The 13214-nt window shown below is 39.4% G+C and overlaps 1 protein-coding gene across 2 annotated transcripts in view; it reads right to left on the bottom strand.

The window, feature by feature from the left end:
- Nucleotides 1-902: 902 nt before the first annotated feature.
- The window catches only part of LOC144966971 (tryptophan 5-hydroxylase 1-like), a 38907-nt gene continuing 26595 nt past the window's right edge, over nt 903-13214 (bottom strand). For both annotated transcript variants that reach the window (XM_078903665.1, XM_078903666.1), the window contains 8 exons: nt 12213-12263; nt 11383-11481; nt 9791-9837; nt 7905-8040; nt 7017-7143; nt 5330-5425; nt 3374-3507; nt 903-2128 (listed from right to left, as the gene is read on the bottom strand). In XM_078903665.1, the coding sequence (XP_078759791.1) occupies nt 1936-2128; nt 3374-3507; nt 5330-5425; nt 7017-7143; nt 7905-8040; nt 9791-9837; nt 11383-11481; nt 12213-12263 (883 nt within the window). In that variant the 3' untranslated portion in view covers nt 903-1935. The remainder of the gene's footprint in view (nt 2129-3373; nt 3508-5329; nt 5426-7016; nt 7144-7904; nt 8041-9790; nt 9838-11382; nt 11482-12212; nt 12264-13214) is intronic.

Below are 13214 nucleotides of genomic sequence, written 5' to 3'. Positions count from 1 at the left end.
ACAAGAAAAGGAAATTGGGATGGTATTTGGCATACATATTGTATAGTATCTAGTTCTAAACAGATAACTGATTAGAATCATATTATGATATATAAACACAATGCCAAATACAATTCCGAAGTTTCCTTATTTCAAATACAGTAAAGCTCCAAAACCTAATGGTAGTGATTGTAGTAGTACTGGTATTGATGATGATGTGGTGGTGTTGGTTGTAGTTGTAGTAGTAGTGGTAGTGATGATGGTGTAGTGGTGGTTGTAGTAGTAGTGGTGATGATGATGTGGTGGTGTTGGTTGTAGTAGTAGTGGTAGTGATGATGATAATATGGTGGTGGTGTTTGCAGTAGTAGTGGTAGTGATGATTATGCGGTAATGGTGGTTGTAGTAGTAGTGGTAATGGTGATGATATGGTGGTGGTGGTTGCAGTAGTAGTGGTAGTGATGATGATGTGGTTGTGGTGGTTGTAGTAGTGGTGGTAGTGATTATGGTGTGCTGGTGGTGGTGTAGTAGTAGTGGTAGTGATGATGATGTGCTGGTAGTGGTTGTTGCATTTATAGTGGTCGTGATGATGATGTGGTGGTGGTGGTTGTAATAGTGGTGGTAGTGATGGTTGTAGTAGTAGTGGTAGTGATGATGATGGAGTGGTGGTGGTTGTAGTAGTGAGGATGATGTGGTGGTGGTGTAGTGGTAGTGATAATAAATGTAGTGGTGGGGGTTGTAGTAGTTGTGGTAGTGATGAAGTGGTGATGGTGGTTGTAGAAGTAGTGACAGTGATGATGTGGTGGTTGGAAACACATTATAGGTAATTATAATACATGATCACACACATTCTCTCACTTCATTTTTTTTTACAGCTTTATTGTGGCATAAATATACGCAACAGTTCTGAACCATTTTATTGTGGATTTTGATATTGTTGTTGTTTTTGTTGTGTCGTTATGTTGACATAGAGACCGAATGAATGGTAATGTTTACATTCCCAGCCCATGATAAAATGGCGCTGAATGCTTTCATCGGTGGACACTTTTTAGGCTCCGTACGTATTCTCATTCGTTTAATTCTATGGATAAAACACAATGAGCTATCACTTGTAAGACAAATATATTCATTCCTCGGAGGCATCCGGTTTTTGCCGAAGATAGAGTTTGACATGACAGCCAAGCACTACGAAAACTTCGTACAAATACGAATTTTTTGGCTCCATTTACAGAACTGTATTCGCCACTTTGACTCAATAAATCGAATTGAGAAGGAAAGTTTGGTTCCTTTAGAACCATATTCAGGATTTTGAACTTTTTTTTATCATACTGAGGGCAAATTGCACATTTAAAGCTATTTAAAGTTAATTTTTCTATTTTTCCCCTCAAAAACTACGAATTGTTGAAACTTCAAGCAAGCAGCTCTGGTTGAAGCATAATGTTATCTTACCTAGCAAAATAATTCTTGCCGTCGAATTCGAGCTTGGCTATATCTAGATTTTACCCGTTCGAGTAAAAAAAAAAAGAAAAAGAAAGAAAGAATTTTGGTGGGGTCATCGGAGGGTTATAATAAAAATATTCTTGGACTTTTGCATTTAAAATATTGAATTAGTCTCAATGCGTGCACCCGACGTGTACTTATTTGCAGGTCTGATAACCCAATTTTCTTATGGGTTCATTGTTGTACTGGACATCTCACAAAATGACGCAACATATTGTACATTGCAACAAAGTCAAACTAGGCCCATAAGTGTATTTGGATGTCAGACCTGTATATATGTACACGTCGCGCGCACCCATTGGCCCTCAGAGATATTATAAGGAACTTGTTGTAAATTTCGAATGTCCGAGTTAAAAAAGACCTTGTAATCGCAACCAAACATATTTCACAATGTTTCAGTTTTGCAACAACAATGATAATAAATAATACATAATAATAATGACGTCATCAAAATGTGGGTCAATTTGAGTCCAAAACCTTGAAGTGCTCCAGCATTTGCAACCGTTTGAGAGCATCACTGACGATGCATAGATCCCCCTTGAGCTCGCTGACCACTGTGGCAATGCATCGCGTGCTGTCCAAGACATCGACCGACTCGGTGTAAGGGTTGTAGCGGACAGCGAATGGACGTCGGATGGTGCTGGCAAATTGCCTGGAGACGTGAGGATTCAAGATTAATTAAAACGAACAGATGACTAGAAATATGAACATTTTATATACGGTGATTATAAACAGCCATGAATATATAACGGTTTTTAAAAAGAACAACAAATACGCCGTCATTTTGGGTGCTTAGTTGTGTATTTATGTTTTCATTGTCATTTTGGTTGTCGGCTGAAGAAGGGGTTTGAGCCCAAAAAGTTCTGTGTTTGGTATTTTGTTGTTTATTTAAGCTTTTATGTTCATTTTTGTTTTTTTTTTCTTTTTACATCCACAGCTTCTAACAGCTTGGTGTTGCATTTTACAATAGAGTATTTCCATGGTTTGACTTTGTGGCTATGTGGTCTTGTGGTATGACACTCGCTATCGGATCGGAAGGTCCTAGTTGAGCCCTTGGAAAAGGATCTTTACTCACATTCCCTCACCGTACTCGGGAGTAAAATTAGTACCTGAACGTTAACCGCGTTGTCTCTGTCGGAAAACAATTGTAATATCGCCTGACAGGCGTCATGTCTCGTTCTTTATGTTACGTGTTTCTGTTGGTCAGGGACCCTTTGTAAAGCGCATTGAGCACTTTAATTGATATTGCGCTATACAAAAGTCCAAGTTTAAACCTCAAGTCTATTTAGTGAAAGCATAATATTGAATTAGGAAAATATGACACAGGACAACGAGCAGGTAGACATTTTTATTTCTGTCCATTTACCATAGATTAGGCCGTAAAGTTAACGTTTGGAATGACCTGAAACAAGGTCAAGGTCGTGTAGCCCAAAGTGTGTTTCTAAGTGTTAGGATTTAGTGCACACCAAAACACACTAAAACGTTGGCAGCTGGGCTGGGCTGGGCTGGGCAGATTAACCAAAGTTAATTTTACCCCTTTAGGCACGCTTATGGGGGTAGATAGCTCAGTGGGTAGGGCACTCGCGTCAGACGCAAATGGACCGAGATCGATCCCGGATGCAGTCGAGGTTCTTTTCTGACCCCCCCCCCCTCCCGTCCACCCAGCAGTGAGTAGCTATTAGAATTGACGGAAAGTACTTTGCGATAGACTTGCGTCTTATCCAAACAATAACAAGCAATTGCTATTGTCACTTTCACGCTATAGAAACCGGGATAAACTCCGGCTCCATGGGCCTTACGGTTCTGAAGGACTCAGAAAAAAGACACAAAAATAATAGATGTTTTATGTTTGGGGTTTTCTGTTTTTTGTCTTAGGCCTGACTTCAGTACGACTTACCTCATTTTTTCTTTGGCTTCCTCAAAACTGTCTGTAAAGAAATAAACATCTTGGAAAGTGGTGATGAGACATTCCTGCTTACACATCTGTAACGGCTCAAACACGTTCTTGCTGGCCTTGCCTGTCAAAGCGTGCTGTGGAAACAAAAAACAATTTCAAGGGGAGGTAAGAGTGAGCTAATGTGTGATGTCAAAATAAAATGGTTCCAGTCTCATTGGAAGTGTAAAACCACTCTTCCGGCGGACTGGATTTACCATGATCTGGTGCCTTGCTTTAGTGGGCACCAGCTTCTAATGGTGCTAACACTACTATGTTATGACGATTGATCCAATCATCAAATTCTTGACCGTCGCAAACCCGCCGGAAGGTTCGTCACAACACACCGTTCAACTAGATGCTCTGCGGTTTCGGGTTCGTTCCCACAACGGGTACATGTTGGACATGTGGAAATCCCCACTGATGAATCGATTCCGTGGTTCGTTGCCCGAGTAGTCTCCATATTACCATCTCCTTGTGTCCTGTTCCCAATGTTCTCCACCAATGTCATTCCTTTCCTTGCCTTCCTGCTGCTCGATTTCCATCTATCATTCCTGTTACCACCAGCTTCTCAATTCCCTTTCTCCTTATCACATGACCAAAGAACTTTGCTTGTCTTCTTCCAATTCTGGCAAAAGAGTTCTATTATATCCTGCCTCCTCTCGTACCATTTCGTTTGATTTTCTTTCTATCCAGGATATTCTCAGCACACGTCTCATATTCTGCCCCGATCCAAAAATAGTGACGTGCAATGATACAAAGTCCACAAAAACAAGTAGTCCCGTCAGAATGTCAAATATTAAACATAAGTAAAATATGACAGGACTATAAAAATAACGGCTGGGTTCAAAAGTATTGGGACTCTGCTTATTACTTTAAAACGAATTGAATCAATAGCATGCATCATACCTCAAATTAAAGCTTGGTACTAGCCGAATAGAATGATCTCTCTCTCTCTCTCTCTCTCTCTCTCTCTCTCTCTCTCTCTCTCTCTCTCTCTCTCTCTCTCTCTTCGATAGCTCCACTCCACCTTTTTGTAAGGACGTGTATCCTGTCCATGTAAAATTGAATTGACTGAATTTGGAGCCAATGCTTTACTACTGTCTTGACTTCTTCATCCGTCTTCAAACCGACATCCCCTCATTGCCTCCTTCATCCGTCTCCAAACCGACATGTCCCCTCATTGCCTTCTCCGTCCGTCTTCAAACCGACATGTCCCCTCATTGCCTTCTCCGTCCGTCTTCAAACCGACATCCCCTCATTGCCTCCTTCATCCGTCTCCAAAACGACATGTCCCCTCATTGCCTTCTTCATCCGTCTTCAAACCGACATCCCCCCCCCCCCCTTGACTCCTTCAGCTCGCAACAAGATGAGACAGCGTTATCCAGCCAAACTATGTCATTACCTCCCTTCTTCTGACACTTAAACTTGAACTATTATATAGGGCAATAACCACTAAACGTGCTCAATGCGCTTTATAAAAGGCCTCTGACTAACAACAACACGTAAAAGATAGATCGAGACATGGCGCCTGTTAGGCTATAGTACATTTTTATGATGATGATGATGATGATGATGATGATGATGATAATGATGATGATGATGATGATGATGATGATGATAATGATGATGATGATGATGATGATGATGATGATGATGATGATAATGAGGATGATGACTTTACGGCAACAATTATAACTCACCATGTTTCAACTTCTGTCTCCGTGTACTGCATGTAAGGGATGGGATCTCTGTCGGAAAAATTGTAATGTCGCCTAACAGGCGTCATGTCCTGTTCTACATATTACAGGGACCCTTTGTAAAGTGCTTTGAGCACATTTAGTGGATATTGCGCTATATAAAAGCTGTAGTTTAGTTTAACCATCGGGACGCCTTAGGTTAGGAAGAATCTTAGCTTACCTCTAATTCGCTGATTGACGACAGAAGACCTGCTCCGTAAGCTCGCAATTCTCCGTCCTGCTTACAAAGACCAAACTCAACTGAGAAGAAGTAGCACTGAAAAATAGAAGATAGAAAAACTGCATTACCTTTAGCCAAACAGACCGTTTTCACGATTTTTCCCGAACTGGCATACCAAACCAACCAACACAAAAATAGATTTCTTTACACTCAAACTCTAAGAAGCTCACAACATTGCCATCCATAAAACTATGAAGTGTAACCTTTATAGATAGTTCGAAGATGACGTCACTCAGGTCTTTGTTATTGTTTTTGCCATCCGCGTTTGTGAGTTGTTCTCACTAAACTGTATTAACCAGACTATAAAAGTTCATGGTTACACAGGGTTTGTGTGTCGGTCCGTTATACTTCCGGATGGCAATATTGTGAACTCCTTGGTCAAGCGCATTCTATCTATAGATAGAAAGAAGATGACGTCACTCAAGCCTTTGTTATTGTATTTTGCCATCCGCGTTAATGAGTAATGCTCACTGAACTGTATTAACCTGACTATAAACGTTCATGGATACACACAGTTTTGTGTGTTGGTCCTTTATACTTCCGGATGGCAATGCTATGAGCTTCTTAGCCAAGCGCATACTATCTGTAGTCTGGTTCATACAGCTTAGTGAGAATTACTCCAAAAAAAAAACAATAACAAAAACCCGAGTGACGTCAACTTCATTCTATCTATATACATAATAGTGGGGCAGCGTGGCTCAGTGGTAATGTCTGTGCTTCCTACCCGAAAGGTACCGAGTTCGACGACCCGCCTTGTTGTGTGGCCTTGAGTAAGTCACCTTGCCCTAGCTTACTTTTCGGCACTGTACTGCGGCTGACGCCTGGGTTATTTCAGTCTTCCCTTGGAATTTCCCCTTGGGGCTGAATAAAGGGAATTTGTTTATTTGTTAACTATTTATGTATTTTTTAAATTAATTAATTAATTTATTTATTTATTTATTTATTTATTTATTTATTTATTTATTTATTCATAACACCATTCCCTTCTTCTAAAATTGTAAATGCCTAATTAATCATTTACAAGCGTTTGCGAGTCAGAAAAGAAAACCCAAATATTAATGAAAACAAAAACAAACAACATCTAAAAAGAATGAATCACAAATCTACATTTTAAATAAACAAAACAAACATGGGTTGCTGGCGACTTGTACCATATGCAGGTCTGATTTCGGAACCCAATACTCTTCAACAGTCGTGACGTCACTTCCCTGGTAATGACGCAGTGTAACTTAGCAACTGGCTCTAAACTATCGGAACAATGGCGGACGCCCTTATGAAATATTTTTTCGGCGAGCATAAAAGCGTATCCAGAGGGGGGGGGGGGGGACATAAATTTGATCATGTTTTGACTTTTACACTTTCTGATCACAAGACATATGAAAAGTTCTAGCCAGCTGGAACAATAAAAAGTAATGATTTCTTTGTTTAGAACCAAGATGGCCGCCTTTGCCGGGCGGCGTGACATCAGACTACTGAATCCAAATATGGGCCTAGTTTAGCATTGTTCTAATGAACAATAAATTGCGTCATTTTTTAAAAAAGATTTCCATTACAACAATGAGGCCATGATGAATTGGGTAATCAGACCTGGAAATAAGTGCACGTCGGTTGCGAGGTAGATGCTTACTGTTGCCAGCTTGCCGATATCACTTTCTGTAGCACCCAAAGAGGCGAGGCCGATCTCCTGGCTGAACTGGGCGAATGATGGATCTGCTAGGAGGGGCATGTGGCCCATGAGCTCGTGACAACAGTCTCTGGGTGTAGGGAGTGGACAGTGTGATGATGATGATGATGATGATGATGATGATGATGATGATGATGGTGATGATGATGATGATGGTGATGATGATGATGATGGTGATGATGATGGTGATGATGATGATGATGATGATGATGATGATGATGATGATGATGATGATGATGATGATGATGATGATGATGATGATGATGATGATGATGATGATGATGATGATGATGATGGTGATGATGATGATGATGATGATGATGATGATGATGATGATGATGATGGTGATGATGATGATGATGATGATGATAGTGTTTGTGATGGTGGTTGTGGTCGTTGTGGTGGTGGTGGTGGTGGTGGTGGTGGTTGTGATGGTGATGGTGATGATGGTGATGATGATGATGATGATGATGATGATGATGATGATGATGATCATGATGATGATGATGATCATCATGATGATGATAATCATGATGATAGTGTTGGTGGTGGTGGTTGTGGTTGTGATGGTGATGATGATGATGATGATGAAAGTGTTGGTGGTGGTGGTTGTGGTCGTTGTTATGGTGGTGGTGGTGGTGGTGGTGGTTGTGATGGTGATGGTGATGATGGTGATGATGATGATGATGATGATGACGATGACGATGCTGACGATGATGATGATGATGATGATGATGATGATGATGATGGTGATGATGATGATGATGATGATGATGATGATGATGATGATGATGATGATGATGATGATGATGACACTACTTTAAAACTCACGGTTCTGGTGTGTAGAAAGGGTCCGATCGGTGTCTGATGTACTGTGTACAGTGGAACACTCTGAAGGCGAGCCCGGCCAGGAAGTCACGTGACGACAAATAGCCTGCTACAGGTCTTAGGGTGAAGCCAGTTCGGGCTGGGGATGGTGACAATGATGAAAATATAAATTCAAAGTGATACCAAGATGATAGAAGCTGTAGACTAGCGTCCTTTCCAAAAGGTAGCAAACAATTGCTATTGTCCGTCTCACGCTATAGAAAGCGGGTTAAACTCTGGTTCTATTGGCCGAATGGCTCTGAACTACTTTCTTTTTATGAGAACTAAATGTATTTGTTTTCCTGAACAAAATCATGTATAACATTCACTTATTGCTCTTGGGTTAGAGTTTTAAAAATCTATTTATATGTTGGATGTCTATGACGGTTTGGGGGGAAAATCTGGGAAATATATGATGATGAGAGAGTCAAAGTCTTCAATGACTACAGCCATAATAGCATCGTAACAGACATGATCACACAGCTTGGATGGACTCGCCTTGCGACACAGACGAAAAGAACAACGACTAACTCGCATGTTCAAAATTACAAACAGAATGACGGCCATCTCACCAGACCAACTAGACATACAACGAAATTCACGTATTCAATGAAAACCCCACTCAAAAACAATAAAACACCAATCTACAAACTAAAACACCTTCAAATATTCATTTGCATCCCGAACTATCAAAGACTGGACCGTTAACCGTTCTTCCCGAATCATGTGTGAACAAAACAGAGTTAGTAACCTTCAAACGAAGATTATATGAACATTCTTCAGCTGTCACACTCAACAACTCTCTCCACCCTCAAATACAAATATTCAGAATTGAGTCGACTTTGAGTAACGTTCAGATTCAGAACACTTCTTGTTGATCCCTTATTTTCTGTTCTTTATCAAAGTTTGTTGAATTGAAACTGGATGTAGACAACCTTACCTAAAGTCAACTATTTTTTGTCTGGTCCAGAGTGTTTGACTTTATCAGGATTCTACTGTGGATGGCGCGTCGATATGGTCTTGTGGTATGACATTCGCTTTCGTATCGGAAGATCCTGGGTTTGCGCCTCGCTCGGCGCACAGTTGAGTCCTTAGAAAAGGCTCTTTGCTCACATTCTTTTATCGTATTCAGGTGTAAAATGAGTACCTGGCCGTTAACAGCGTTGTCTCTGTCGGAAAAAAACCATTAATATCGTCTAACAGGCTTCATGACTCGTCCTACATGTTTAGTGTTGCTGTTGGCCATGGACCCCTTGTAAAGCACTTTGAGCATGTTTAGTGGATATTGCGCTATATATAAACTCAATCTCTTTTTTTTATCAAAGTGTATTGAATTGAAACTGGATATGGTCAACCTGGCTTAAATTCAACCATTTTTTTCTGATTCAGAGTGTTCACTTTTTCACGATTCCACTGTAAATTCAAGTTTGGCATCTAAACCACCGCAAAATGATACCAATTTGAGGTGGGCGGTCACAAATATAAAAATGAAATAAATGAAGATGCACTCTTCATGCGTCACGATCTACAATGTCATTTACAATAATTTATTCCCCCCCCCCCCCCCCCAATCCCTCCGCGCTGGCTTTTTGGAGCAAGCAGACATTCATCCATTTCCTGCAGTACAAATTGTCTAACAAGAATGGCATAATTTTCAATGGCATCAGCAATATCCGTCAGTACTTAAAGCCAGGTTAAAGCCAGGTACCGATTTACAACAGAGTCGAGAGAGAGAGAGAGGAAGAGAGAGAGAGAGAGAGAGAGAGAGAGAAAGAGAGAGAGAGAGAGATTTTATGCCTGATATCACAAGAATCGAAAAAAGGAAGACATGAGAGATAACTCAATCTTACCTTTCAAAAATCTGGAGACATCCTCAAGTTGTGGTAGGTTATCTTCCCTGATAGTGACGTGTTTGTAGGGTAGGGGGAGGGGTGAAATGGTAAATATGTGATTGAAATAATATATCACCGTGTTTTATACACCTAATTCAGTAAATTACCATCGAATGCCAACAAGCCACACATTAAACACTACAGAAACCAGAGCTGCCAATTTGAATTTTCAAAAATCCGTAGTTGCCGATGGAAAAAAAAAGAAACAGTCACTTTAAATAGCTTTTAAAATGCCAAAAATGCTCCAAAGGCCTGAATATAGATAGAATGACGATGACGTCACTCGGGTTTTTGATATTGTTTTTTTTGCCATCCGCGTTTATGAGTAATTCTCACTAAACTATGTTAACCAGACTATAAAAGTTCATGGTTACACAGAGTTTTGTGTATTGGTCCGTTATACTTCCGGATGGCAATGTGTGAACTTCTTGGCCAAGCGCATACTATCTATAGGTTCTAGGGAACCAAACTTTCCTTTTCAACAAGATTTATTGAGTCAAAGAAGCGAATGTTGTTCTGTAGCTGGAGCCAAAAATGCGTATTTCTACGAAATTTTCATAGTCCTAGGCAGGTCTGAGAAACTCACGTTGAAATTTTTTAGAATATTATTAACTCTCTCCTTACCGACCATTGTCAGTATTTTCCCAAAATGGCAGGCTTACCCAGCAGAAAAATGATTGTTTAAACTCAAAAAAGCTCTCTACAAAACAAATGTATGTTCTTATTAATCAAAGAAAGATCATTCTTCAAAGTTTGTGATGTACAAAATAAATCTGAATAAGAAGAAAATGTATATTGTATCGTAACAAATGTGACGACTTTGCTGTAGGTGGTAAGGAGAGGGTTAACCCGTTCACGGCTGTACTTTGCGAAAACCCGTATTTATAAATGTGACCTGAGGACTCATCTTTCAAGTATGGATCGATTTAAATTTTGCTCATCTTCGAAAAAAAACTCTCAAACCTGGGACTTCGTGAAAAGCACGACAGTTAATTGGTTAAAGCGCTATAAAATATATTTATGTTATTGATACTACGCGAATCCCAGGTTTGAAAGTTTTTGCTAAGAAGAAGGTCATTTAAATCGATCGATATTTGAAGGACGAATTTTCTGGCCAAATTTCTAAGTACGTGTTTTTCCAGAGCACGGCAGAGTAGAGGTCAAATATAGATGCCTTAGAGGTCAAATATAGATGCCTTCCGATAGAACTTTTTTCTCCCGTCTATCTTTATTTAACGTGAAATAATACCGTCTGAACTGGTTTTGTTGTTGGCCGAAGAAGCGTTATGAGCCCGAAACGTTCAATGCTTAGTCTCTTGCTCTTGCTCTTGCTTTTCTTTTTTCTTTCACTCCTTTTTCTTTTCTTTTTTAAAACTGTAATATCACTTTTTATAGAAACAACAAAGAACCCATTAAAATGTTTCCTTTGGATGAATAAATTATTATTATTATTATTATTATTATTATTATTATTATTATTATTATTATTATTATTATTATTATTATTATTATTATTATTATATTAATATTATTATTATTATCAACCATACCTGTATCCACAGTGTTCCACGAGTAATGGGATATTGGCCAGGTATTCTCGACATGCATGGGTGGGGTACAGTTTGGTCAATTCCCGAAACACGATGCCCCTAAATTAAAAAAAAATAATAATAAAATTGAGCTTTTATATAGCGCAATATCCACTAAACGTTCTCAAAGCTCTTTACAGGGGGGTCACTGGCCAACAGCAAAAATTTAACATTTAGGACGGGACATGACGCCTGTTAGGCGATATTACATTTTTTGTTCGGACGGAGACAACGTTAACGGCCAGGTGCTCATTTTACACCTCGAAAGCGAGACCACATAGCCACACAAATAGACATCAAAGATATGAGATTCATAAAAACCATTATTTTATCTTTTAAAGCTGTCTTTTTTGGCGCAATTATACAGCGTGCCTTATGTGGTCTAGTGGTATGACTCTCGCATTCGAACTGGAAGGTCAAGGGTTCGAATACCGCTCTGAGCGGCAAATAGTTGAGTCCTTGAAAAGGACTCTTTATTCACATTCTCTCACCGTATTCAGACGTAAAATGAGTACCCGGCCGTTAACAGTGCTGTGGTAGTAGTAGTAGTAGTAGTAGTAGTAGTAGTAGTAGTAGTAGTAGTAGTAGTAGTAGTAGTAGTAGTAGTAGTAGTAGTATCATCATCATTGCTATTATTATAATTATCATTATTATCAGCATAATCATTCACCACGACAACGACAACAACGACGACGACGACGATGATGATGATGATGATAGACGATGATGATGATGATGATGACGATGATGATGATGACAATGATGACTTTAAGGCAACAATTATAACTCACCATGTTTCAACTTCTGTCTCCGTGTACTGCATGTAAGGGATGGGGTCTCCGCTGTTTACAAAAAGGAAAAAAAGGAGGTGGGGTGGGGGGGAGTTAATATAGAACAATCACAAAAATGTGACCCACCTTCTCCAACTGGTATTATATCGGGATGAACAACGTTCTGGAAATTCTATTTATAGACATAAAAATGAAACTTGGATCTAGTTTCCCTTTGATAAGGTAGAGAATAAATATATTTATTCCATTACAAAACACTCCAAGTTCGTATGTATCATTCTATTCTCTCTATAGATAGTGTGCGCTTGGTTAAGAAGCTCACAACATTGCCATCCGGAAGTATTACGGACCAACACACAAAACTATGTGTAACATTGAACGTTTATACTCTGGTTAATACAGTTTAGTGAGAATTTACTCATAAACGTGGATGGCAAAAAAAACAATAACAAAGACCAGATCGACTTCAACTTCGTTCTATCTATATTCACTTTTCATGGTCCTATTCTTCCCGATAAAATACCGTATTGAGTGAGTGGGTCACAAATGCAGAGCTGCCTACTTAAAAACTTTTTAAAATTCGTAATTGTTTGGAGAAAAAATAGAGTGAATAAATGTGACTCATATATAAGAGAACAACACAAAACAAACAACGTTTCGGCCCTTGGCCTTCGTCATGAGACAAAAAAACAAAACATAACAATATAGGGATACCAAACAAAATCACATTTTTGTCAAATGTGGAAATAATGTAACTGTATGAAGAGGGTGTTGGATGTGGATGCAGGAAGAGGTGCAAGAGAAGGGAGAGGGGATAAATGAGGGAGAGATTGGAGAGAGAGAGAGAGAGAGAGAGAGAGAGAGAGAGAGAGAAGGGGGGGGGAATTAAAATGTTCATTTGTAGCAATTATTCTAGATATATAATTAGTCTAAATAATCATCAATCGCCCAATTTCCAACGTGATGTTAATTTATCATGCCAAATTCCAAAAGGGATTTTGG

This window comes from Berghia stephanieae, chromosome 3 (genome assembly GCF_034508935.2).
Source record: "Berghia stephanieae isolate SIO BIC M18660-M18661 chromosome 3, UCSD_Bste_1.3, whole genome shotgun sequence".
Taxonomy (NCBI): Eukaryota; Metazoa; Mollusca; class Gastropoda; order Nudibranchia; family Aeolidiidae; genus Berghia; species Berghia stephanieae.
The sequence above is the reverse complement of the archived record's forward strand: the minus strand, read 5'-3'. Positions and strand labels throughout refer to the sequence as shown.